Source organism: Plectropomus leopardus, chromosome 4 (assembly GCF_026936395.1).
Source record: "Plectropomus leopardus strain MGB_pleo_1.0 chromosome 4, ASM2693639v1, whole genome shotgun sequence".
NCBI classification, from domain to species: Eukaryota; Metazoa; Chordata; class Actinopteri; order Perciformes; family Serranidae; genus Plectropomus; species Plectropomus leopardus.
In genome coordinates this window covers 11,901,256-11,925,609 of record NC_142179.1, presented here as the reverse complement: position 1 = coordinate 11,925,609, position 24,354 = coordinate 11,901,256, and the positions used below count along the sequence as shown (strand labels likewise).

The 24,354-nt window shown below is 39.1% G+C and overlaps 2 protein-coding genes and 1 long non-coding RNA gene across 5 annotated transcripts in view; 2 read left to right on the top strand and 1 right to left on the bottom strand.

Moving 5' to 3' along the window:
• Position 1: 1 nt before the first annotated feature.
• Positions 2–11,859, top strand: LOC121944155 (B-cell linker protein). 2 transcript variants are annotated; one of them, XM_042487859.2, is made up of 19 exons: positions 2–245; positions 4,199–4,224; positions 4,324–4,358; positions 4,469–4,506; positions 5,477–5,570; positions 5,686–5,753; positions 5,864–5,915; positions 6,029–6,130; positions 7,657–7,685; positions 7,993–8,029; positions 8,181–8,259; positions 8,473–8,503; positions 8,702–8,738; positions 8,849–8,945; positions 9,563–9,600; positions 9,784–9,827; positions 9,908–9,976; positions 10,375–10,533; positions 10,625–11,859. In XM_042487859.2, exons 1-19 carry the CDS (start codon positions 237–239, stop codon positions 10,739–10,741), a joined length of 1,161 nt encoding a protein of 386 aa, XP_042343793.1. In that variant the 5' UTR covers positions 2–236; the 3' UTR covers positions 10,742–11,859. The 2 variants fall into 2 exon arrangements, with proteins under 2 accessions (XP_042343793.1, XP_087932682.1); XM_088076556.1 differs by lacking the exon at positions 2–245 and adding an exon at positions 307–564.
• LOC148189729 (uncharacterized) lies at positions 2,972–14,259 on the bottom strand. Its single transcript, XR_015776401.1, has 3 exons — positions 13,797–14,259; positions 4,306–4,346; positions 2,972–3,512 (listed from the first exon to the last, which is right to left on the bottom strand). It is a non-coding gene; the product is annotated as an uncharacterized LOC148189729 (long non-coding RNA).
• Positions 14,260–14,268: 9 nt separating this feature from the next.
• The window catches only part of cltcl1 (clathrin, heavy chain-like 1), a 31,658-nt gene continuing 21,572 nt past the window's right edge, over positions 14,269–24,354 (top strand). For both annotated transcript variants that reach the window (XM_088076555.1, XM_088076554.1), the window contains exons 1-2: positions 14,269–14,524; positions 22,987–23,194. In XM_088076555.1, coding sequence (XP_087932681.1) covers positions 14,483–14,524; positions 22,987–23,194 — 250 coding nt within the window. In that variant the 5' untranslated portion in view covers positions 14,269–14,482. The remainder of the gene's footprint in view (positions 14,525–22,986; positions 23,195–24,354) is intronic.

The following is a 24,354-nucleotide window of genomic DNA, read 5'->3' as shown; positions in this document are numbered from 1 at the left end:
GGAAATTTGGAGCCGTGTTTGAGCTGTGCAGTCTGCGGCTCATTTAAAGGCAGTGAGTCCAGCTGCAGGTGAGGCTGTCTGTGTGACTCAGGTAGGAAATGCAAATGAGATCAGTTAGAGCTGCTCTTCACACTCTCTTTGTATTGCTCACTTTCAATCTTCAAAACCGTTTGCATCCAACGACCGAAACAAAGACATTTCCTCATGACTTGAGCTTCGAGACTTGACCTCAAATCATGACAATGGTAAAGTACTATTTGGTTTTTGTCATTTTTTGGTTTTCACTGTGATACGTTTGGGTGGAGTGAGGAGGAAGTGAGCAGGTGTTTTTTCGATGGCAGAGTTTTAGTAGCTGAGTCCTCTGTAAACATTTCATGTGGTTACTTTTATTTCAGCATTTTCTCTTAGGGGGTTCTGAACAGGGGAAAGATGATGGCAGCTCTTCAAAGTTGTGATTGTGTGGGAGTGTGAAGACAAACTGTAAAAATAACCCAGACAACTGCAGATAACCTAGAAGAAAATACACCTACAGGTATCTGCACTGTGCTCTAATCTAGAATAAAGGTAAATTAAGTTTGCTAAACTCTCTTTTCAATTTGTTCCTCACTCAACAGTCTTTAATAAAATCATTTTCTTAGTTGGCTTTGAGATTAATTTATTAGATTTCAATCAAACATATTTCAGAGCAATTTACTATCACTTTGATAACAAAATTAAAGCGCAGTTGGGACAGGGTTATGTTTTTTTTTTTAATCTGCAAGGTAAAACTGAAATAAATTGGAAATCAAGCAAACAAAAATAGACACACTATTTGTTTCAGGTAAATCAATTAGAGTCACTTCTACATACTTTCAGGTAACATCTCAAGCTTCATATTAGGCTCACAGTTGTGGGATTCAAACTGCATTCTTATTTGAAATGTGTTGCTGTCACCTTACCATAATGCATTTCAGACAGCTTTTCAGTAAACATGACCATGCAATAATTTGGAAAGCGCTGTTGTTCACTCACAGGGTGTCGGAGTTCTGCAGAGAAAGATGTACTTATCTTTGAGACTCTGTGTCTCTGATTCTGAGAGGAGTTTGTTTGTTTCAACTTTTCATGTTGTTGTGATCTTTTTGAATAGTTTTATTTTTTTTGTTTCATGTAAATAGTCCCAAATCTCTCAAGGGTCACAGAAAAACTGGCATTTTATTTCACTTTGAGATAAGAACGTGTTTGCTCAGATAGTTTCACTCCCCCGCCTATTTGATAAAATAACAGATATCATCTGTATAAGTGATATCAAACTGTAAACTATTCTCAGAGGGAGTGTTGCTGCTCTGAATTGAGTTTAAAATGTCCTTGTTTGGTGACAACAGTTTATGTAGATAAAATGTTTAGTGGCTGGAGGAGATCATCAGTATATTCACATGGTTAAGAAAAAAACATAAAAAAATGAGGCAATATCCAGTCTGTGATGTGTGAATATATGGGTGGATTAAGAGAGAATGGGCCCTTGTGCACAGACGTGCAATATGCCTCACCGCCTCTCCACCATACCAGCAAGACACGTTATCGTGTTTGTTTGTTTTTTGTCTAATTTTAGTTGCTGTTATTCTGTATCTTTGTGGTTTCTTTGCATGTTTTGTTGTTTTGTGTCTCTTTGTGGTTAGTTTGTCCCTTTTAGTAATCATGTATCTCCTCATTTCTCTTTGACTTCCTTTGTGTTTCTTTTTTTTTTTCCTCTGGTCGGTACACGTTAATTAATTGACTTCAATGTTGTATGCAGTGTCTTCATTAAACTGTCTGTCTGTAACTCACTGTTTTTATTTTGTATGTTGATGTCTGAAACAAGTCTCTCTTGGGAATGAGACCCTTTGTCTCAGTGAGATTACCAGCATAAATAAAGGTTATATAAATAAAAAGAGACATTTTGCAGGTGAAGGCCTGGTGGGCCCCTGACACTTTGGGCCCCTGGGACTGTGCCCACTAGGCCTGTTATTTACACTTACTAAAACTAGTGTGGACGAGGCAGAGCAGACAGTGGGAAACCAACCCTCCCCCCTTGAATCTTTATCAACCAGTTGCATTGTGTGTTTAAGAATACAGTTATTGGTCAACTTAACAAATATTGCTTTTTTAGTTATAATACTGTATGTGGTTTTTTTCTAGCCCGTATCTAATAGAAATTTTTGTGATTAGAAATGTTTGTGATTATACAGATACCATGTCTATTGTCTGAATATTGAAACATCTGAATGATGCTCAGGGTGTCTGGTCCTTGTTTGCATCAGATTTAATTTAATGGCTGCAGGGCTCTTTCCTTTTTCCTTCTCAGACAGTACACTGATAATACTTTTCCGTGAGACTTTAGAGGTGGCTCATCAGAGAGAAGTTACAGCAGGTTGACACACAGCAGAACATTGCCACTGTAATTTGATACGGCCGTATAATGCAGCTATTTTTGGAAATACTGTCAAAAAAAAGTTGGAAATTCTGCAGCAGAATAGTAACATTATTCTGTTGCCCTTTTTAAAATCACCTTTCACCTGCTCCTCATTTATCAACAGAAAAGCAACTATTTTCTGACACATATGCCACTGTGTAAGAGATAGAAACTCTGCAGTCTCTCGGTCTCTCTCTGTTCACCCATAATAATTTACTTTCCATCAGCACTTCCTCTATGGCTGCCTGGCACTGTGGGAAAACAGATACTGTTGCTCCACTTCCTGATTTTGCTTGACGTGTGTATATCTCTGCCTCTTCCTACCAACCTTAGTTTCTGTACATCCCTGCAGATGGACCTTTCTCTTTTAAGCGGTACTGTTCATGAATGTATGCATCAAAACAGCACTGATTGCGAATTAACAGAGTCACAGAGATACAATTCATGAGGATCAGAATCAGAAGGGTTAAATAGGCTGAGTTACAGCAAGACTACTGAAACAATCAGTGATGGAAAAAGTAGTCAGAGCTTTTACTTTTCCAGTGTATGAGTATTTTGTTAGAGTAAAAACATGCATTCAAATTTTCATTTGCGCAAAAGTATAAGCATCAAAAAGATACTCAAAGAACCAAAAATAAATGTCTTATTATGTAAACTCTTTATGCAGAATGACCCATTTCAAATAAGGTATATTATATTACAATTACTGATGCATGTCAATTATTTTAATGGTGCAGCATGAAAAGGTGGAGCTTATTTTATTCACTTTATATACTGCTGAGTAGCTTGTGAATTTCCCCTGCAGGGTCAAAAAGTGTCATCTTATCTTACTGTCAATAATACATCATACTTTATTTGTTGATTAGATGTTGTAAAACATGTCTTTATACAAATCATTGGCCTGGACCAAGAACCACTAAGTAGCATCTACAGCAGACTATAAATAACACATAATGTACTACACACATCACACACATGTAATACACATCACTATAGTCACTCACCCTCAGGCTGCAGATACAGGTCACTGCCACTTCTAACCAAGCAGGTCATGTCAGGCTTTGTGTATACACAAATAAAGTTCCTAGCGGAAAAATAAAGTTATTTTAAAATCCACAAAGTTATTGGCAATTTAGGGTTATCAGTTAAATATTGTGAAACTAAATTTCCTTAGAAATTGTGGTGAGGTGGAGTACAAGTACAGTTGTACCTCAAAATTAAAAACTGACTATTATGTATTATAAGCAGATAAAAGCACCTTTTTAACTGTTTTGTAATGTATTTCGATAACTTAACTATAACTCCTCTAATAGTGTAACAAACCTGTATCTGTGAATATATGTCCTATTTTATTTAATTAAAAATACATTATGTTCAATAATTATTACATTTAAGCATCATTTTTTAATGATATTTTGATGTCAAAATATATATCTAAGCAGGCTGTACATAGACATGTTCAGTATGCATGTATACCATCTAGTGTATGTATATAACATAATTCATTAAATATCAATTCCAGCACTCTTTACAATAACACCCACTCTTGCTAGTGCTTTAATCTTTTTTTTTAGCTAAATCACCTTGCTTTCTGAATAAAGCTCTATTGTCCATCACATGACTTCCCGAAAAAGCAGGCACTGACTCAGCCCTGATGATGGAGCTGTTAAATAACTACAAGTAAATGATTTCTAGCTTGGCATGCAGTTTAATTTGTTCTGACTGTGTCAAAATCTCTGACAACTCACCCAAGGTTTCTGTGTTTTTCAGACCTTCTTTGGAAAACTAAAGAACCTGTGAGTATTGTGGCCATGAGTCTTATTAGTGCTATTGTTAATGTATTTTGCATAAAACAAAATGGTGCTGCAGCATCTTACCTCTCGTCTTTCCTTCAGACACAGTGGACCTCCAGCTCCACCTAGAAGGACAGGTGAGAGTTAACATCACTTATGCAATAAGGGAAAAGGTTGTGAGTCATGCTGTCTTTACTTCAGTACTGGATTACAAACTATATTATCTATCATAATGTTTTTCACACAGATAACAATGCGGATTTTGGGTGGCCACAAGATGAATTTGTAAGTAGAAAGAAAACAAATTCCCACATTTGTGCTATATTTAAAGGCGATACATGTGGCATTTTTCAAAGATCTTTTTCTTATTAATATGATATTGTTACCACAACCCCCTACCAGCTCTGTTGCCTATTTTTGTGAGGAATACCCAATGACTGTATATAAAGATGGAAAGTGTGTATAAAATACTGTTATCACTAACTCATCAACCAGAGCTATGTTGGTTATGCAGAACTCCAGCAAATTTCCTGCATAATTTTATGCTGTTGCACAAAATTTACTGTAAAGATATGCAGATATGATGCTTGTAGTCATCTTAGCTATGGTTTCATCTAAAGGGATACTTTGACAACCAGCTTTGTATGTTATCAGTGTGGGCGGTAGCTCATGTGTAAATGAACTGTGGTTAAAAAAAAAAAAAAAATCAAACAGATGACCTCAAATGGCCTCTCAGGTCAAACTCAGATCAAACAGTAAAACCAAACAGTGCTGATCAAATATAAAGCAAGATTCTGTTACTGTGTTGCCAGTGTCTTGCCCAAAATGTCTTTAGAAACATATTTTACTTATCATTAAACTGTAAAATGAGATTGTTTGTTACTAGCCAGGCACTATATTGTTCCCTGTGGTTAAAACAGCCAGGTTTTACATCACCCACCAGCAGGAGCATTTATTGGTCTGTTGAGCTCAGTGCATTGTTGTAGTTGAAGGTTTTCTACCTCTTAAGCAGAAGTGAATGCCACACTCCTTTGTCTTTGTTTTCTTTGGTCATGTAGCACCAATATAAAAAATATCTGCTTCCTTCTACTGCAGAGATGGCCTACTTTTATTAAAAAAAAAAAGACCATCTTTCCAACAGAAAAAGACTCCTTTAACTAAAACACTTTTACTAATGTTTCAATATTAATGTGGTGATGACTTTTTGTGAAAATGCAAATTTGAAATAATTACACTTTACATTGTCTAATGGCAGGATGACGAGGAAGGTGACATGTATGAAGCGCCTCCCTGTGAGCGTCCAGCACTGAAAGTCCCACAAAGACAAGTGGAGGAGAACGTTTATCTGGGTAACAGCACTGTGCTGAGTCATTACTGCAGATAATGTCAGGGTATAAACAGTTTACACCCCTTTTCAATATTGATATCACTGACAATTCTGTCACTTGATTTGACTTTTTGCAGAGAGGACATCCAATCCTTCTCTTCCACAGAGACAGGCTGCTCCTCCACCCAGACCAGTCAAACCTTTGGTAACAACAGCTCCTGGAAGTCTGTCTCTTTGTGTTTCTGCATCTGTTGAGACATTTTATGTATATTTAAAGATGTTTCATGTGTTTTAACTAAATGATCTGTCATCTAGAAACCTCAACAGCGTTCTGAGGACTTCTTCCACGATCTCAAAACTAAGAAACGTGGGTCATTCATCTGTATTCATTTGCAGGGACACACAAACAGTCTGGTGATTTTGTTTATTTACTGTATAATCCACTTTCACTTCTGACTTTAACCAGTTTTATTTTTCCAGCACCTGAGATAGACAGAAATGAGAAGCCCGGGAGAAAAAAGCCTCCTCCTCCACCAGACCGCTCTGCTCCTGCTCCAGTTCCTTCAGCTAACGCAGAGGAAGGTGCAGTAATCACATCTAACAACACAAATAAGCCTTTAATATGAATAGTTCATCAGCCTGTAAATGACTGTTGACTGAGAAGAGAGTTAATGTATATATGATGCAATATTACAACCCCACATGCCTAAATAAATATTTGCTTTAATTACTCATTTTCCATTTACAGAAATACAGTCATTTGATAAACCTACTCCATGGAAGGTTTTGCATTGTTGCTGCAGACTTGATGTCTCATTGATCTTTCCCAGGGAAAAATCCTCATGGTGCACAATCACTGTCTTTAATGTCTCCAGCAGCAACAGCACTTTGTTGGGAATACATAAATACAAACTAGGACGAGAACTAGGAGGTAAAGGGGAGAATGAAGCTGTGACTTAAACAAAGAAAACAGTGCCACCCAGTGTTGTTGCACTGAACTGCACCTTGAGCCCCTCAGAAACTCCACTTCATTAGCAAGATGATCTGCAAGAACTTTGCTCCAACAATGTTGCCAAAATGAGACATTTAAAAGACAATGAACTTTTCACATTGCTTGACCTTAATAGAAGATTGTTTCCACACTCTCTGATGTTGGAGAAATCTCTCTATTCCATATTTCTGGATATCTCCCTAACTGTAGAAATACAACATTACAAAACAGGACCTACACAGCACCTTCAGATCAGATTCTTCTACTTTTTTGACTTCTGACCCACCATTACCCCAGCCCTACACAATAAACAGTATATCAATATCCCTGCTAATTATCAGTATGCAGTGTTATATTTGGCCTTGCTCCATTATTTTGTCACATAGCATTAAATCATCTGAAGCATCTGTAATAGGCCTATTAATAACGTGATAAGTCACTGATTGATGTGTGACACATTTTCTGGTCACACCTGTTTGACTGTATGCACTGCTAAAGGGATAGTTCATCCCAAAATCAAAAATATATATTTTCCCTCTTCCCTGTAGTGCTATTTATCAATCTTGATCACGTTGGTGTGAGTTGCAGAGTGATGGAGATATTGGCTGGAGAGATGTCTGACTTCTCTCCAGAATAATGGAACTAGATGGCACTCTGTTTGTGGTGCTTAAATCATTAAAAAAGAAAAGAAAAAAAGAAAAACTCAACAGCAATATCTCTTTGCAGAAATCATGGCAGATTACTTAAAATAATCCACAGACCTTGTTGTGAGCAGTTTCATGTAGGAACTATTTTCTGTCTACTGAACTACACCTGCTAACTGTATCACTTCATAGAAGGAAGTGTGCATCTACTGCTTGCTCACCTGCTAGCTCAACAGTGTCTGTGGATTATCTTGAGTAAATGGGTCATGATTTCTTAGAGTAACTAAAAACCAAAATAATCCAAATTGATAAATGGCACTACAGGTAAAAAGAAAAATATGTATTTTTAATGTTGAGGTGAACTGTCCCTTTAACCCTATCTTTGACTGTTTTTGGGGGCCATTCACACCTAGAGGCCTGTTTATCATCACAGCAACGCAGATCACTGCCAGTATTTTCTCTCCTCATTTTAGATGTGTATCTGGATCCAAATGAAGAACAGGTAAGATCATATAGATAAATCAGCAATAGCAAAAGCTTAACACATAAGGCGGCATCAGAGGGCTTTGATATGAGTTTAAAATAGATATAACTGGATATAATGGCCATCCTGTACACATAAATATAACTGGATGCTACCAGCTACATAGCCACTGTATGAATGATTGCAAACATGAATAAAACTAATCCAAGTGTGACTGTAATGCTACGTCTCATTAGTGGGCTTCCACAGGAACGCTCACCCAACTGTTGGCACTTTTCTCCATGTTTCTCTCTACGTATTATATACTTGTTACTTTTTGTTTCAGGAAGACAATGACGACCTGTATTTGGAACCTACAGCTGGTACGTTGCATCTCACTCCAGAGGAACTCCTTCTGTACTTTACATTTGTATGAACAGTTTTTGATCTGCGTGAAAGTCAGACATCAAATGTCTTTTCCAGATGATGAAAAGTCAAATAAAATTGATAATCTCCTTTCCTCCTGCTACTCAGCTTGCTCTCCTCCCCCTCGAGGGCCGATGAGGATGCCTCCAGCTCCCAAGACAGCAGTTGTGCCTTCTCCCACACCAATGTAAGTGCACTTCAAACGACTGCCTCACATGGTGCATGCACTAACCATTGATGCAATCTATCTGCATAGCTTCATAGTCCATCTCACACCAGACAATCATGCTGCTGTGTTTTTGCAGCAAAATGCAAATGTGGCAGTTATATTAGTAGCACTACGCAGTAAATTCTTGGTACTAAACATGTAATGAAAATTAACATTCTCTCTAATCTGCAGAATGAAGCCTCCAGTTCCCAGAGCTCAGTCTGTGAGTGTGTCTATTCATCTCAGTGCTTAGTTTTATCATTTCCTTATGCTAAGCTCCATCCTCATTTAAAGTAAGACTGTCAAGATAGCATCTGAATAAGAAGTGGAAGTTTTCATTCTTACTCTGTTTCCATTTGCTATGTGGGAAATTAAACTCTTCAGTGTGACACAGCAGTAACTTTTCATTTCTCTCTTTCAGAATTCTTTCTTGCCTTTTTTTAATGAGCCTAAAGCAGGTAAAGACCACCTCTTCTCTGCTTGTAAAAACTGATCAAATATCAGTACAACCCACATCCAAAAGTATTTTTTTCATCGTGATTATATCTTGTCTCTATTGCTCCTTCAGCTGAAGTAAGACGTGCCACATTTCCTCCCAAAATCCCTCCACCAACCCCAAGTGTTAAACCCCCTCTGCCTCCAAACCTGAAGGAAGCCAAACCCAGGTAGGAGCTGAAGAATACAGAGTGGCTTGTTATAAAGAATCATCAGTTAAAAGGGTAAAGGAATATTTCACACATAAAATGACCATTTATATACTAATTATTCATGCTGTGCAACCTAGAAAACTTGATTTTTCTCACATGCCTCCGTTGAATGAAGAATCCAAAAACAACAAACACTGTTGATTAATTGAAGTAAACAGGGAACACATTTTCAAACAGCAAAACTATAAAAAAAAAAAAAATCTATTTACAAACTCTCACACAACTTGTACAATATAATCCAGGTCTTATTTATGTCTGTCAGACATTATGTCTGTTTACCCTGTCAGACAGGGCAAGACAAGACAAAGACAAAGACAAGTTTTCTTGGGTAATTCAGTTTAACATGGCATAAATAACTGATATATAAATGTATATATATAAATATATATGTATATATATATAAATATATAAAATATATAAATGGGCATTTTGTGGGTGAAGTATGTCTTTAAAACTGCACTGATTTTAATTCATTTCCAACTTGATTTTGCAGTTGACTGCATCTAAAAGTGCACACATACACACATCAGAATTAAATTCAGTGTATAACTTTTGCCATCTTGTCTTTATTCCAGCCTTCTGAATCCTCCTATGGCAGACACTAAGCCTGTGGGTAAGCTCACATTTTCCCAAAAAGTTTAAAAAGTTTAATCCTAAGGGATGACTGTGATCATTTGGGGTTTGCTTCAATTCTTCTTTTAAAGTAATCCGAACATTGCATGAATCATACTTCTTTTTAACCATCCGGCTGTTGCCAAGTACAGATTTCCCAAACCTGTTTTCTATCTGTTTTAAGCTTCCTCTGGTGGAGTGAGGGCAACCAAACAATCTGGAAATGAGGTATGGTATCAACCACCACGCAGATACTACAAAACAAGTTCGTGGTTTACTGTTATTGATATATTTCTGTCATATTACAGGACAAAGATTGGTTTGCTGGAGACTGCAACAGAAAGGCAGCCGAGGATCTCTTAATGAGGGTCAACAAGGTCAACTAAACAGTTACATGTTTCATTTGATTGTGTAATTATCTCTTAATAATGGGTGAGTCAACCGGGCAAGGGCTTAAGGCAAGGGTGTTGCACAGACAACGGGGAAATTTGCTGAGAGTTTATGTGCATGTTTGTGCTGACTGTCAAACAGAAGCCAAATCTGAGTCAGACACCTTCAGGGCTTCCATAACAGTGATTTTGTCTCCATTTCCACCGTTTACTCTACATACTATGTAGTCTACAGTCTGTTTTACATTCCCCTAAATCCTTAATCCACCTCTCACTCTTTTGGCCCTCATTCTCCTATCAAAGCCAATAAAAGTTTCTTTTCTTCTTCGTTTATTCCCTTTTTTGTGTTAATCTTGCTCAGGTGTTCCTCTTTTTCACTGTTGTAGGACGGTGCCTTTCTCATTCGACACAGCTCAGCCCAGAGCGCCCGGCAGCCATACACCCTCGCAGTGCTCTACCAGCAGAAGGTGTACAACATTCCTATCCGCTTCCTTGGGGAGACACAAGGTTACGCCCTTGGAAAAGAGGGCAAGAAGAATGAAGAGGTGAGGGCAAATTAGACAGTAAGATACAGAGAAGGATTCTGGAAGAATTTCAGGCTTTTTATTTAATCCCTTTTCTCCCTGTATCTCTCAGATTTTTGGTACCCTCAACGAAATGATTTCTCACCACAAGAATAACCAGCTGCTTCTGATAGACAGCAAGAGCCAGGCCAAGCACACAGCGTATTTAACCCACCCTGCACGCCCATAAGACCTCAACACTAGGAGCTTCCCTCACATTGTATTCATCTGGGTTATATGAGGATAACTGCACAGTTTGAAAGTTTAACATAGGCCTACTGTGTGTCACAAAAGTGTAACTACAACTTTATGAAACCAGTCAAACGGCTAAAAGCATTGTTTTCTTTATTTTGTGACTGTAATAGACAATGAAAACGTTTTATGCACTGAGGAGATTTTGTAAATGTCACAAACATTTGCTCTAACAGCTAAACTCAGCTTAAACATGAAGTTTGTCAAAGTAATTTCCCTGTTTTATTATCATTTTAACGACAACTACACAATGTTAGCTGTTGACATTTGTATAAATGATGATGTTGCTGTCAAATGGATCACTGTATTTTGCTGACTTTTAAACAAACAACGTATTTCTGCTATTATAAGATATCAAACCACATCACAAGAGCTTCCCAGTTTGCAGCTGAAATTTTCACCATCACTTTGTACCTCTTGCTCATTTTCATTATTACTGTAAAGTCATGTGTGATGAACTTTACAAATCACTAACTTTTAAGTTACTCATAAGTACAGATTTTGGTGTGTTTCTTTTTCCAAGTTTAGTTTAGTGTGATGACTTTTATTCTGAATATATATACAGTATGTTACAGGTATCTTTTTCAGTGTGATATTGTAGATATTGTGCAATACAAAGTCAGAATAAGCCTTTTACTGTTGTTGACCAGTAACCATTGGTTAACCTAGACCAAGGTTCTTTTGGGGTTTCTGTGATTCACTGCGATGAGTGCAAGGTTTGTGGCTTTAACTGAGACGCTGGTCTCTACGTGTGTGTGTGTGTGTGTGTGTGTGTGTGTGTGTGTGAACTGCTTTCCAGTGACCACTGACCAGATGCTGCTGGTTACACCTGCTTCCTGTCAGAGTTAAACCACCCTCTCTGTGGCCAAACCATAAATCCTGGGCCTGTCAGTATATAACAACACAACACCAAATCAACACTACACACATAATGGGGTTAAATCTGACATTTTAGCTATTTTGTTCACTTGTTTCAGTATGGTATCAGCTCACTGAGAAGGCAGACAACTCTCCAACCTTGAAAAGTAATAAATAAAGGCCATATTATGATCCTTAGTGTGTCTGAAAGTCATCAGTTACAGATCACTCATAAAGATATATATTTTAGGTTTCAGAACTGACTTATGTTTTTAAAGTAATAACACAGTTTAAAGTTTTTTAATCTTATTATGCCATAGATTTCAGTGCAGTCTGAAAGTGTCTTGTTCCATGGTAGCTGCTGTATTTGCATAGGCGGCTGGTGTAAATGCGTACTGAATAACTTCCCGGAGCCGATGTAATTTGGCAGGTGGGTGTAAGGCATCTTGTAGCTCTGTAACAAGATTACTGCTGGCATCAAAACTAATATATTCTGAGGATCCCGAACCCCAACAACGCTGCATGATTTACAACATTCAGTACAGCAGCTCACCATCCATATCTTGCAGAATCACTTCAGCAATTAAGTGTTTTTAATTTGCTCACTGAGACTCAAATCCATCCAATCACAGCTTTTGGGCAATTTTACCTTTGATAGGTAGTGCAAGTAGAGGCAGGAAATTAAGGGAAAGGGATGAGGGGGGTGGCGTGCAGCAAAGATCCCTGGCTGGACATTTCAGTTACACAGCGAGCATCTTAAAGCCACTACTATGCCCCAAAGTTTTCATTCAAAAATATGATTAATAAACTACAATATCATGGAGACATATTGCCACTAGTTTATCAATAAGTAAATAACACGACATAACATATTCTATGCTTTATTAGCCTCATAAACAAGTTTAAATCTACTATAAGCACAATGACTTTTTATTCATAAAATGTTACAACCTTCTGCGTATTGATAGGACCAACTAGATACTTACAGGCTGATCATAAATGTCTGTGCAGCAACTAATTAATACCTTCCGTACAAAACTTAACCACATTTATAAACTGAGGAAGTTCAAAGTGAATTGTGTGAGTCAGTTCCTTTAGAACATTAGGTTTTGGATTTCAACTGATGTCTGTCTGTCCACATCCTGTATGTAATACTGACTCATATCAGTGTAAAGGCTGGTTTTAAAAGGAAGTATTTTTCAGACCAACCGCAAACTGACCTCTGACGGATCTAAGTAATTATAATGTTTAAACACTGCATTTTTATACAATTTTCTTTCTTTTCTTTCTTTCTTTTCTTTTTTTTAAGCAAAAATGTGACCACCGAGTCTCATCATATCAGCGTTGGAGCCAGACGTAGTAAACATTCAGGGCTCAGCCCTGACCAAGAGGGGTCCAGACGGGGTCATACTCCACAAGGGAGATTTTTTTCCCCCAAATTTACAGCAGCTATACATATGGATTTGTTTTTCATTTTGAGAAAATAGAATACCCAGAAATCTTTACATAATTTGAGGAAAACATGATGACTGACAAGAAAAAAAATCCTCCTGTAGAGCCTACATCCTTTTTTGTATCTAATTATTCTCCGGCTGTCTTGCTCATTTTTAAACTCAAATACCACAAATGTTGGGGATGACTACATTTTACACCTGCACCCTAACAAAGGCAAAGATTTGGATGTTACTATTTTAAAGTTAACATCAATAGGAAAGGAGTTTGGCATAAAAAGTTTTATTGATCTTGAAACCAACTATTGTTATGCTATGCTGGAGTAGAGTGTACAGAATGAAAGTTTAGTGGACAAGTTTCCTTCATTTGATGCCATCCCATAATAATCTGGATTGCTCTAATTGCAAATCAAAGATACCCACGACTGCCAAATACATGTGGTCTAAAATAGTCTGAATTGAATTAGATCAACAGAAAACCATTTACTTGGTTATATTAGATTAATTTAGGGAATAGCATGGTTGGATAAATAAAACGGACCCCAGAAGCCATCCACCAGCTCCACCTCTGCTTCATATGCATTCAACATTGCATTGAGGCCAGGGCAGAATTAAGTTCAATGCATGACAGAAATAATGTTTGTTAAGAAGTTAACATGCGGTTGTGCACAACCTGCTGCTCACCAGGCATGAGGAAAAGATGAGAGTAGATGAGATTCCGTAAAGGTCCAAAAGATGCTGTTTCAGCTCTTTGGAAAACACTGTGAAACGTCAGCAGTCTTCTCCGGTACAGGGACCATGCCTCATCCATGCAACAACCCACTTTTTTGAAAAGATGAACACAATTTTGAGGAAACCATGCAAAGGTGGGGCGCTTGTCACGCGCCCTGATTTCGAAGTTAGTGGGAAGGAAGGGGGAAGGGGGAAGGGGCTGCGGCGGAGGGGTACAAACTGCACATCCGACCGCTTGCACTGACAGCTCTGTGAAGAAGAAAAAACACAGCATGGGCAGCTTATGATTAGTCATCACTGACAGTAACTGAGCGTGGATTTTTAGGACAGCCCCGTATCCTTACAAAGCTCGTGGAGGAACTGCGTTACGCACCAATAGTAGTTAAAGTGGACTAGTTTTCTTGGCGGATGTGCGGAGTTTTTGATTCGGGACTGCTGTAGGGGGGCTACTGAATGGGAGCAGTCACTGGATTCGTGTGATACTAACGCAAGCCACCCAGACTACCTACTACTGCCCATCATATTTGACTTTTGGGGACGTTTAGGGCACAAAAAGAACAAGATCACCTCTATTCCTCCTGCTGTCCCCTTCCCCTTTCCTTCCTCTCGGATTCTTCAGAAAGAGAAATCCTCCAGAAATGGCTCAGATACTGCCGATACGATTTCAGGAACATCTGCAGGTAAGCAGAAGCAGAAAAGCCCTAAAATAAATTTCAGCTCTTTTCTTTTTGCGCAGCTCCTCGCCCCTGTAGCTCTGCGCACAAACGGCACATGTCGCATTTAAATGGAATCTGAAATAGGGCTGCAGGGTGGTGCTCGATATAGCTACAGGCCTAGTTTTCTCCTGCCGGGCAGATGATGACTTGTAAAAATTGACCAGTCAGATCGTATACAGCTCCAATGCGGACCGGTGTGTGTTAGTGTGTGTGGATACGCCGCAGTTTTTTCCCAAGTGGAAAAACGCCGCTGTCATATTCAATCCCTGTCTATGCGGTGTCCTGACACTTTATGTTGCAGACGACTGAGCTCAGCTGTTGGTTGTAACATTGTAACTGAGACCTGAATGGCACTTCTTGCACTCAAGCTTTGTGGCTACCATGTTGTTGTCATGTCCTGCAGCAACCTATTCTTACATTGTGCGGGACTGTACACTATTTGTTAGAGTAGAAGGGTGGCTGTAGTGTGACTATATATATATATATATATATATATATATATATATATGTTTCATGACCGACCCTGGAGCTACAAATATTTTGCCTTGAGCCTCCTCCCTGAATGACTTGGGGAAAATGCACAACCCTCCCTTCACCATAAATAATCACATTTCACAGTTTCTTGCTATAATAAATGGTGTGATTTTAGAGATTTTTTTAAAGAAAACATGCCTTCAAAACTCATCTAAGGGGGTTTGGGGTTCTGAGTGTATTAAAAAAAAACACAACCTTCTAAATTTCAATGTCCTTCCCCCAAGGCAAATCAAAAACACAACTCCCCTCCCAGTGCTTTAAAATGACCTGGGTTGCATTCAGTCCTGACAAAAAGTAGCAAAACGTTTATGCAAACAGAAACGGTGGGAGGTTGAACACGCTGTTGTGTATGCAGACGCGTTGCCTTTTAATATGGCAGTGTTTCATTCGGTTTATTTCAAAGGGCTTTTTTTGACTGCAATGCAAAGAAAACATGTAAGTATGAGTAAAGGTTTGGGTAGATAGATAAAGATTGGGTAACACCTCTGACACACCCACCAAACAGGAGAAACATACTTCAAAGGCTGTGCACACCGTTTTGAGGAAACATGCCATTCAATCTGGAGGCCGTGGTAAAACAGTGCAAAACGTTTTGAGTTTTTTGAGTGCCTTCCCATTTCAGCACCTCCCCTTCCCTCTCATAAATAACAAACAATCTCTAACCTTCAACAACATTAATCAGTGTGTCTCTGCAAATATAAACAAACAAAACCACCATGTCATAATAACATGCGGTGTTTTAAAACAGTGTCTTTTCAGTTTAGGTGAAGAAGTAGAAGCACTCACAACATTTAACTAAGTTCAGAAAACTGCATCACTAAGCTGTAATGCAGCCAGCAAACACATTATTTGAGCAATATCTTCATATTGCAATAACCCCAAACCCCATATGAAATCTAGTTTCATATTACAGCATCAATGTAATATTGATTTGATGTGTCTCCCTGCTCTACTTGTTGGTATTTTCATGCCAGAGGAGCATCTGTGCAGCTTCAAAAATGATCAGCATCAACATGACAGAGGAGCAAAGGCCTTGTTCGTTGGCAGTCTCTTAGTGGAAAACCCCCACAAAATGCCCCCTTTACAATCTGCAGGGGTGTGTTATCAGGGGGGAAAGTGGGACTGATTACCCAGGGCCCCAAAAAAGCCTGGCATGAAAAGATTGGTTTTGTGTGCAGTTTTTTACTTCTAAGTTGTGCTTCAACAATCTGTACAAAGACTGAACTTTTAATAAAAACGAAAATGGAAGCCCTCAGAGGCCCCTCTCGCCCCCTTTAAGGTGCAAAATGGTTAAGTCCGTGCTTGCACTGGGATTCGTCTCTAAATTAAGGTAAAGCTGAGTGAGTGCTTGCTTATGCTGCTGGAGAACCAATGCAGACTGTCTTTACCTTAAAAAGGGAAGTGGGGTCTTGAGAGAAAGGAAATGGAAAGAGGGGAAACTAACCAAGTTACAAAAGATCAGAAGGTGCATGAGAGAGACTTGGATCAAGAGATGAAGCGTGGGGGGCCCACAGAGACTGCTTATGCACGAGGCCCAGAATTTGGTGGTACGCCCCTGATAATCTGTGACAAAAAAAACAAAACAAGCCAGTTATTTGGTCGTCTGTATAAGAACTATTTCCACTATGCCCCCCCCTTTTGATCTCTGGTTTGGTCTTTGATAATCGTTGTCCCAAAGCAGCCCCAGTGCTTGGTGTCTTGCAGCCAAAAGAGAAAGTTTGTGACGCAACCCTCCACCTCCCCTCCTCTGTAGCCTGTTGTTATGGTAACAGCAGGCAGTGAAATGGCCTTTCACTAGAAAAAAAACACCCCCCCTCTGCTCCCTTCCTCTGGCCAGTAGCCCCACTTTCGTCAGCCAAAGATCCTTTATCCTCTAAAAAACTGCTGGCCAAGAGAGCTTGCAGGCGACCAGGCTCCTCTCCTCACTGACAGGCCTGATACACTGTTGCTCGCTGATGGAAGGCAGTGCAGCAGTACCTGGCAATGTCTGGGTTATTAGTTCAAATTGCTCTCAACAGCACATACCTTTCCCTTATACTGTACATCTCCTGAGAAACCACTCGCCTTGAGACAGTGATAAGCAGCAGACTGCTTTACGTTCCACCTCTACCGTGAAATCCCAGCTCTGCCCCAGTCATATCCCTCTGTGAATCTAGGTGGCTCCAGCAGAGTGAAAAATGCTTGGAATTTGCAAACCCAGGACTTTGGGCCTCAAGTTGTTTAGCTTTTTTTTTTCTTCTTAGCCTGGTATTTACAGCTCAGTGTCTGCAGTCTGGGCTGGGGGTTCATGGGTGTATCACAGACCCAGATACATGAAGAGGTACTAGCCTGTTGAACTGCAAGAGCAAACCAAAAAGCTCCAAATATCTTAACCCAAAACAGATCTTTAACATGTCTTCGGTATTTCATGCAGAGGTGGAGGAAGAAGCCTGAATCTTAGAGCTATTGTTTAAGCTGTGAGAGATTCAATAGTATTCATTTTCTCACTCCACAGCTATGTCATTAACGCTAAGCTGTGTGGAAAAGTCTCTCCATAATTACTCTTTGTCTTCTTTGCTTGTTGACATCACTATGATTTATGATCCAAGGTCCAGGCTGTGTATGAGCGTGACAAAGCTTGTCGTTAATTGACCAAATGGAGCAAATATGGGAAACCGAATGTAGGCTACATCACAATGGCCTCTTAACTGTGTGGATTATGTTGGTGGCAAGATGAAGGAAGACAAGCACAGAGAATGGTGCTGAATTATGAAAGTGCAAAAATAAGTCGTTTGCAGCTTCTGTGGCTCTGCTGCTGGCTTACAATGCAGCGGCCTACGTACTGTAGCAGCTTGTGTAAGTGCAAAAATGTCCTGCAGCTCCGAAGCGCCTGAACATTGTCCTGTCAAGTTGAGCTAGGAGAGTCCAACCTGCTGCTCTGCGGCCGTTTACAGCATCCTGGTGTGCTGCTGTTATCTGCACTGATGAAGTTACGCCACCACATCAACGGATGTGATGGGCAGATGAGGTAAGGAGGCAGACCTTATTTCAGTCCGTCAAATCACATCAGGATATGAAGAATGATGACAACGGTCTAACAGAACACATCGGTGACCGCAGCAGTGGCTGGTAATGATGTGTGTCTGTGTTCAGTCACCAAAACTGAATCATGAATGCATTGAATAAGCAGTCATTCACACATACAATAAGCACATTGTGTCTTTCTGTAATTTTAAATGAGTCATGTACTGTTAAACTTGCAATTACTGATTAAGGGATGCAACTAACAGTTACTTTTCATCAACGATTGGCAGAGCCAAATTATAGTAATAATTTGCAGATTATTTTCTAGATAATTTGATTGTCTGTAAAATGGCAGATGGCAAGTGACTGTCCATTATAATTTCCCACAATTCCCTGTGAAATTCTTAAATTACTTGTTTTTAATCAAACCAAGAGATCAGAATGTAACGATATTGAGGTTACTGTCATGTATATCAAGGCAAAACATAAAATCCTCACATCTGAGGATCTGAGACCAGTGAGTGTTTGTCAATTATGCTTAAAAATTGCTGAAATTATTACTCAAATTATTTTCTTTGTGTGATGAGCAGGCAGTATCGTTTCTTTTAAGTTGATGCATATAAATGTTGAATCGAACCTTTCATTTTTATACATGTAACAAAATAATGTGTCAGTCTCTCTGAAACACTCTGTTTGTAGCACTAGAGACAGCTAGTGCTCCTCTCAAAACCACAAAACTTCTCTTCGATCAGTCAACATGTATAAGTTTACATTTGTAAAGATAAAACATTTGTTTTAATGCATTGATTTAGCATCCCACTTTTATGTAGATAGGCTAGGGAGACTCAAGACTGTATTAGAGAAATATCATTGACCAACAATTTGTCATTCTTTGATGGGTGAGTTGCAGACTTTTGAGTTACATTTGAAGCCTATGCTGTATTCATGTGGTGTTGGAATAATCTGAAAAATGAGTTACCAATTGTAATTTTGGCTCACCCTAATCTGTTTCCTCTGCTCACTCTGGGCACTTGAATACAACACATCTTCTTGGTATAATCCATGTTGTTTCTGCATTACCACTTAAAGCTCATAAACCTGCTGAATTCAGATGAATGACCATTTGAGGAGTACACAAGTGCTCCATTTAATCGTTCACAATAACAGTGAATTGGCAAATGCCTGTCCAATAGCCCACTAATCAAGCAATTGCTTCAGCTCTAAACTGATTTTTTGTCTCTTTGGGACAAGCTGTAAAGACAGCATTGACATACTGTCAAACAAGTTACATGACAAACATGTTAGCAGCAAAAGTAGTTATTTTGACTTTCTAACCACAAACAAACATAAATCCAATAGTCTCAACTTTTAGCTCTGTTTGGTTTCCACCAACATATCAAGCTATTTTAGCAGTCAAATGCTCCTGTATGTTCACGAGCTGGTTTCTAATTGTGTCTGTATAATATTAATCTGCTCGGCAGGCTATGTTATAGAGGATTGTTCTGAGCTTTTACACTGATGGAAGTGGTGAGAATGAACCAAAACAGTAACGTTTTTGGCCAGATAACCAAAAAAATGAGCTGAAATATGTTGTAAAACCCTGTAGAACTGAGGGGAACTGTAGTTACTTCATCTATTTGTGTGATCCCTCTCGCGTACACATTCATTTGATCCATTGTTCGCAGAAATAATTGATAATAGCAACTTTAAGATTTGGTTTATCGCATGTACCTCCAAAGGCTGTCTGTAACTACAGCTTGTACAAGAAAGTGAGAAGTAGCAACACTTGCACGTCTTTTTGCTGCATGCCTCAGTTTTAATTGTGCTTGTGTAAGCTTCTCATGAACCCAAAACCCTCGGCTGCTGATGCGACATGTCAGTGCTTCAGCAATTCGTCCACCCAGTCTATGACTCATCAAATACCGTCAACACTGTATCATCGGTGAAGTTCTGCTGCCTTTTGTTATTGGGATATTTTTGTGTTTGTTAATCTCTGTTGAGCGAAAAGGATTTACATGAGTGTGTGTTTGTGAACTGAAGATGGTTTTAGTTCAAGTGCGATTTTAGTCTGGAATGTTCTACTAAGAAGGAGTGTGGGGGGGTTTCTTCCGGTGAGTCAGTTGCCCCACCCTGAGCTGAAGATTGCCAAAGGCCTGTGTTATTGGAACGGCACTGCACAGACATAGCTCCCATCCCTCCTTCTTCATAACTAATAAAAGGTGCATTTATCACTCTGGCTTCTTTGCTTCACACTGACGCTCTCATAACACTCACCCTTCCTTCGTTTTTAGAACGATACTAGTCTGTGTCTTGAGCTGTGTCCTCACTCCCATTCTTATCATCTCCCCCACTATCTTTATTGTGGTTTCCCCCCCTCCCCTCTCCTCCCAGACATAGTTTTGGCAGCCTTTAGGAAATGCAGCATATGGCTCCAATCCTCCCTCAGGTCTTCTCCGTGGCCTTTTTAAGAAGCCTTTATCTTGTACGTCCTCCATAACTCCACAGAAACCAACTGCACATTGAGTTAGGGCTGAGTGGTGTGATTGAATTCATCATTACAATAATAATAAGGATATTTTTTGTTATTAACATGTATCTCAATATGGCTTATATTTGCAAAATCATATATAAAACGTGGTGCAGGGTTGCAACTAGCTATTATTCCCGTATAGGTTAATCTGCCAATTATTTTCGTAATCATTTGGTCTTTGAAAAATTAGGAAAAAGATAAAAATGCTCCTTACAGTTTCCCAGAGCACAAGGCAAAGTTTTTATATAGCTCATGTTTTGATTTAGATTGATTTAGTTGAGCTCTTTATTGTGAATATGTAAAAAAAAGGGAAGAAAAAAAAATTGGGCATTTTTCCATTTTGACATAATACTTTTTTAGAACAAGTAATGATAACATCATACTAGGGGTGTAACAATCCATCAGTCTAGGTCAATGTATTGATTCAATGATCAGCAGTCCAATATCATCAGTCCAAAGGGAAAACATCAGTCCATTTCATCATCTTTAAGATATGCCTTCATTTTGAAATTCCCGTGGCACATCTCTGCTTTATTTAAGCAATATAAAATACCATAGGCTTAAGCTAATCATAGTCACCAGCAAAAAACAATTGTTTTGTCTGTGGACCGTGGCAATTATTACTTAGCTGAATTTGATACTTTTTAAAAATGTTTTGTAGTTAAGTCATGTTTTATCTGTGGAGTTAATTTAAAGTAAACTTTACTGCACTTAACTGATTACAGTTATTTATGTATTTTTCTTATTGGCCTAAAGCTAAAAAAAATAAAGTGTTTTCAGCTTATGGATTGTGTTAAGTGGACATATGATATCATCTCATGATGATTGCAGCCCCTGACCTGAATTGAATTTGTATGGTGGCGGACTTTGTAATATCAGGAAATTTCATATCGTCCAAAGAATCAATATAATACCATATTGTAATGGAATGTATGATTTACACCCTTAAACTACACCCCTACTATACAATTACAGTATGCCTCAGTTAAAAGTTTATAATAATGATAATATTAAATCTGCATTCATTGCTGCTGAACATTGGGTTTGTTTGCAGAGTTTGTGGGTCATAAAACCAATACAGTGAGCAAAAAGTTGAGTTGGGTGATAATTCCCTGCGGGTTTGTCACTGAAAACTCCTTTCACATTACTCATAGTGATTTGTTCCATTGCTAATATGAAAACCACTGATTAGTACAGGTTTAAAATATCTACCTAGTATAATCAAAAATATAAATAGTCATTCCTTAGAGGAACTTTTCTTGCTAGAAAACAGGTCCTCTCATTGTGACCCCTCTGTTCACCCCCGACTGATGAAGAGTGTAACATCCTTCCTGTTTTGTAGATGGCATGATTTAAATGGCTCAGCAGTCATGATTTGTTGTCCTGCTCCACCAGCCAACTGCGAGATAGTACGGTCCTTGTGATGAGCATAAGGATTCCTTTCCGCTTGCCTCAGACTGCATAATGCAGTGAGTGCAGTCATCAGAGGGAGATAGAGAGCATGTTTTGGTCTGTCCTCTCAGTTCACAGTTAGTTTGACAATGTCCGCAATAATTCATCTGTTTAGCAGCTGTTAACCTAGGTGGATAGTTTCATGCTTGTTAGTTCTGCTAAGACTTGACACAGCAGAAACTGACATCAGCGCTGTTTTTGTGTGTTGCTGCGTCTCAGGACTTCTTCTCATTAGGAAAGTAAATATGCTGAATAATGAATTGGATTTGCTGATGATGCTTTATAAAAAAGATTCAAATTTATGCTTTCTATGGATCTCTTTATGATTTTCTTTAAAGTCTGGTTTAGGTTGAATAATCTAGTGGTGATTTAACTTGTGTTCAGCTGGCTGCTGAGTTTAATCATAGGCTTTACTGAAATAAAGTAAGCCTTTTCCTGTATAACTGAGATGTGATGATGGTTACTGGTAGTGCATAGTGATGGCTGTGCACATAAAACAAAACATCCATCATCACACATAGTTCTCAAAATACTTCAGTTAATTCAGGAGATTATTAGCAGCTATAATAAGGGTGTAAAATAAAGCTCTGTTGAGTTGACATCCTGTTGTCCGGTGTGTGCCCATGCTTGTTCCCTGGCTCCACGTACCACAAGACCTCTTGTCTGGAAAACTACCTTTAAGAGTATCCCTGGAAAATTGGAGCAGACCTGCTGCTATTTTAATCGAAACACCGTTTTGGTTTGCTCCTTGCTGCTTTTTTCCCCTGTAAGGCAAATGTGCTGACATTTGTTTTTTAAAAAAAATATTTTTGTGGCGCATAGAGCACCACAAGCTGAATGCCACCTAATTCCATTATTAGTTATCCAATTAGGGTAAAATTCTCATTATTGCTGTTTTTATTTCCAGTTGCAGAACATGGGTGTGAACCCAGCCAACATTGGTTTCAGCTATCTGACCTTGGAGTCAGACAAGTTCATCTGCATCAGAGAGAAGGTTGGCGAGCAGAACCAGGTGGTGATCGTGGACATGTCTGACCCCACTAACCCGATCAGGAGACCGATCTCCGCCGACAGTGCCATCATGAACCCCGCCAGCAAGGTCATCGCCCTGAAAGGTACGAGTATGCACTCACTGAGACATTCAGGCGGCTGTTATGAGAAATACTGAGGGAAAAACTGTTTGCTGGTATTATTAGTGGCTTTATACCAAGCTCTGAGGTTATTTTTGTTGTTGAAATTCCCAGGATGTAGTCTGCATGGCATCAGCACTGTTTATTTGTCTCTAGTTCTAACAGATTTAGCCTTCCACTAGCATTGCTATGGGAAAACCACGGTCATGCAATGACTAATGCTCTGTCAAAGTTGTAAATATGTAGAGTGCACTCATTTCTATTGCCTGAATGTACTAAATTGGTTGTGCAAATTGATTTCCTGCCACTAAATCTAGCCCTTAGAGCAAAAACACAAGCGCTGATCAGGATGATTTGCCTATAATGCTTCTCTCTCTCCCTCCTCCCCCCTCCCTCCCTCTGAGGATTATATGCCCCCGTTTGCCCTTTCTCTCTTGTCTATCTGTCTCCTCTTTCTTACCTGATTGACACTTTTGCTTTTTCTCCCTTGCTATCTGTCCTTTCTCAGACGGTGAGTTGCTTTCTGTCTGTGTACGCGCTCTACACTCTGTTGTTATTATACAGTAGCCATGTCTCTCTCATAAAAGCTTCCCACATCCCCCCTCTCAAGTATGCAGAGCTATTTTGACCACTAATCAATCCAAAGAAAGAAAACTGTTAAGAAATGACTTCCACTGCCAGTATATTGCCTCATCTCTGCTCCAACTTAACCTCCGGGCACATATCTGACTTTTATGAGAATCATACATGTTAGCATGAGTTGTTGTTTGCTGGTAGTGTTTACGTGGCACGCATCATCAGATGTTACTCACTGAAAAGAGTCTGGGCACCGTGTGTGTGTGTGTGTCTTTGCACGCCTGTGAGAGCGTGTGCTGGCAGCAGCCACATCAGATTTTTCCCTGCTGCATATAAAGGATGCCATTAATGTATCATCATAGCTGTGTGTGCTGATGGTGGTGTGTACAACAGTCACCTGAATCATGCATTAACTCACCTGTATCTCTGTAACTTTATCAGCAAATGGAGGTTGTTACTGGTCATATGTGAACTACAAACAATATTTGGGAGCACCAGAATATTAATGCGGCTCAATCAAACATGTGATATCTCAGTTTAGTCAGTTAGTGTTTATGGCCTTTGTCAAT

Bases quoted from the DNA above. Each gene is read 5' to 3' on its own strand.
- LOC121944155 (XM_042487859.2), top strand. The intron at 4,225-4,323 runs GTGAGTATTGTG...TCTTTCCTTCAG, and splicing joins TTTGGAAAACTAAAGAACCT to ACACAGTGGACCTCCAGCTC. The intron at 8,946-9,562 runs GTAGGAGCTGAA...TCTTTATTCCAG, and splicing joins CTGAAGGAAGCCAAACCCAG to CCTTCTGAATCCTCCTATGG.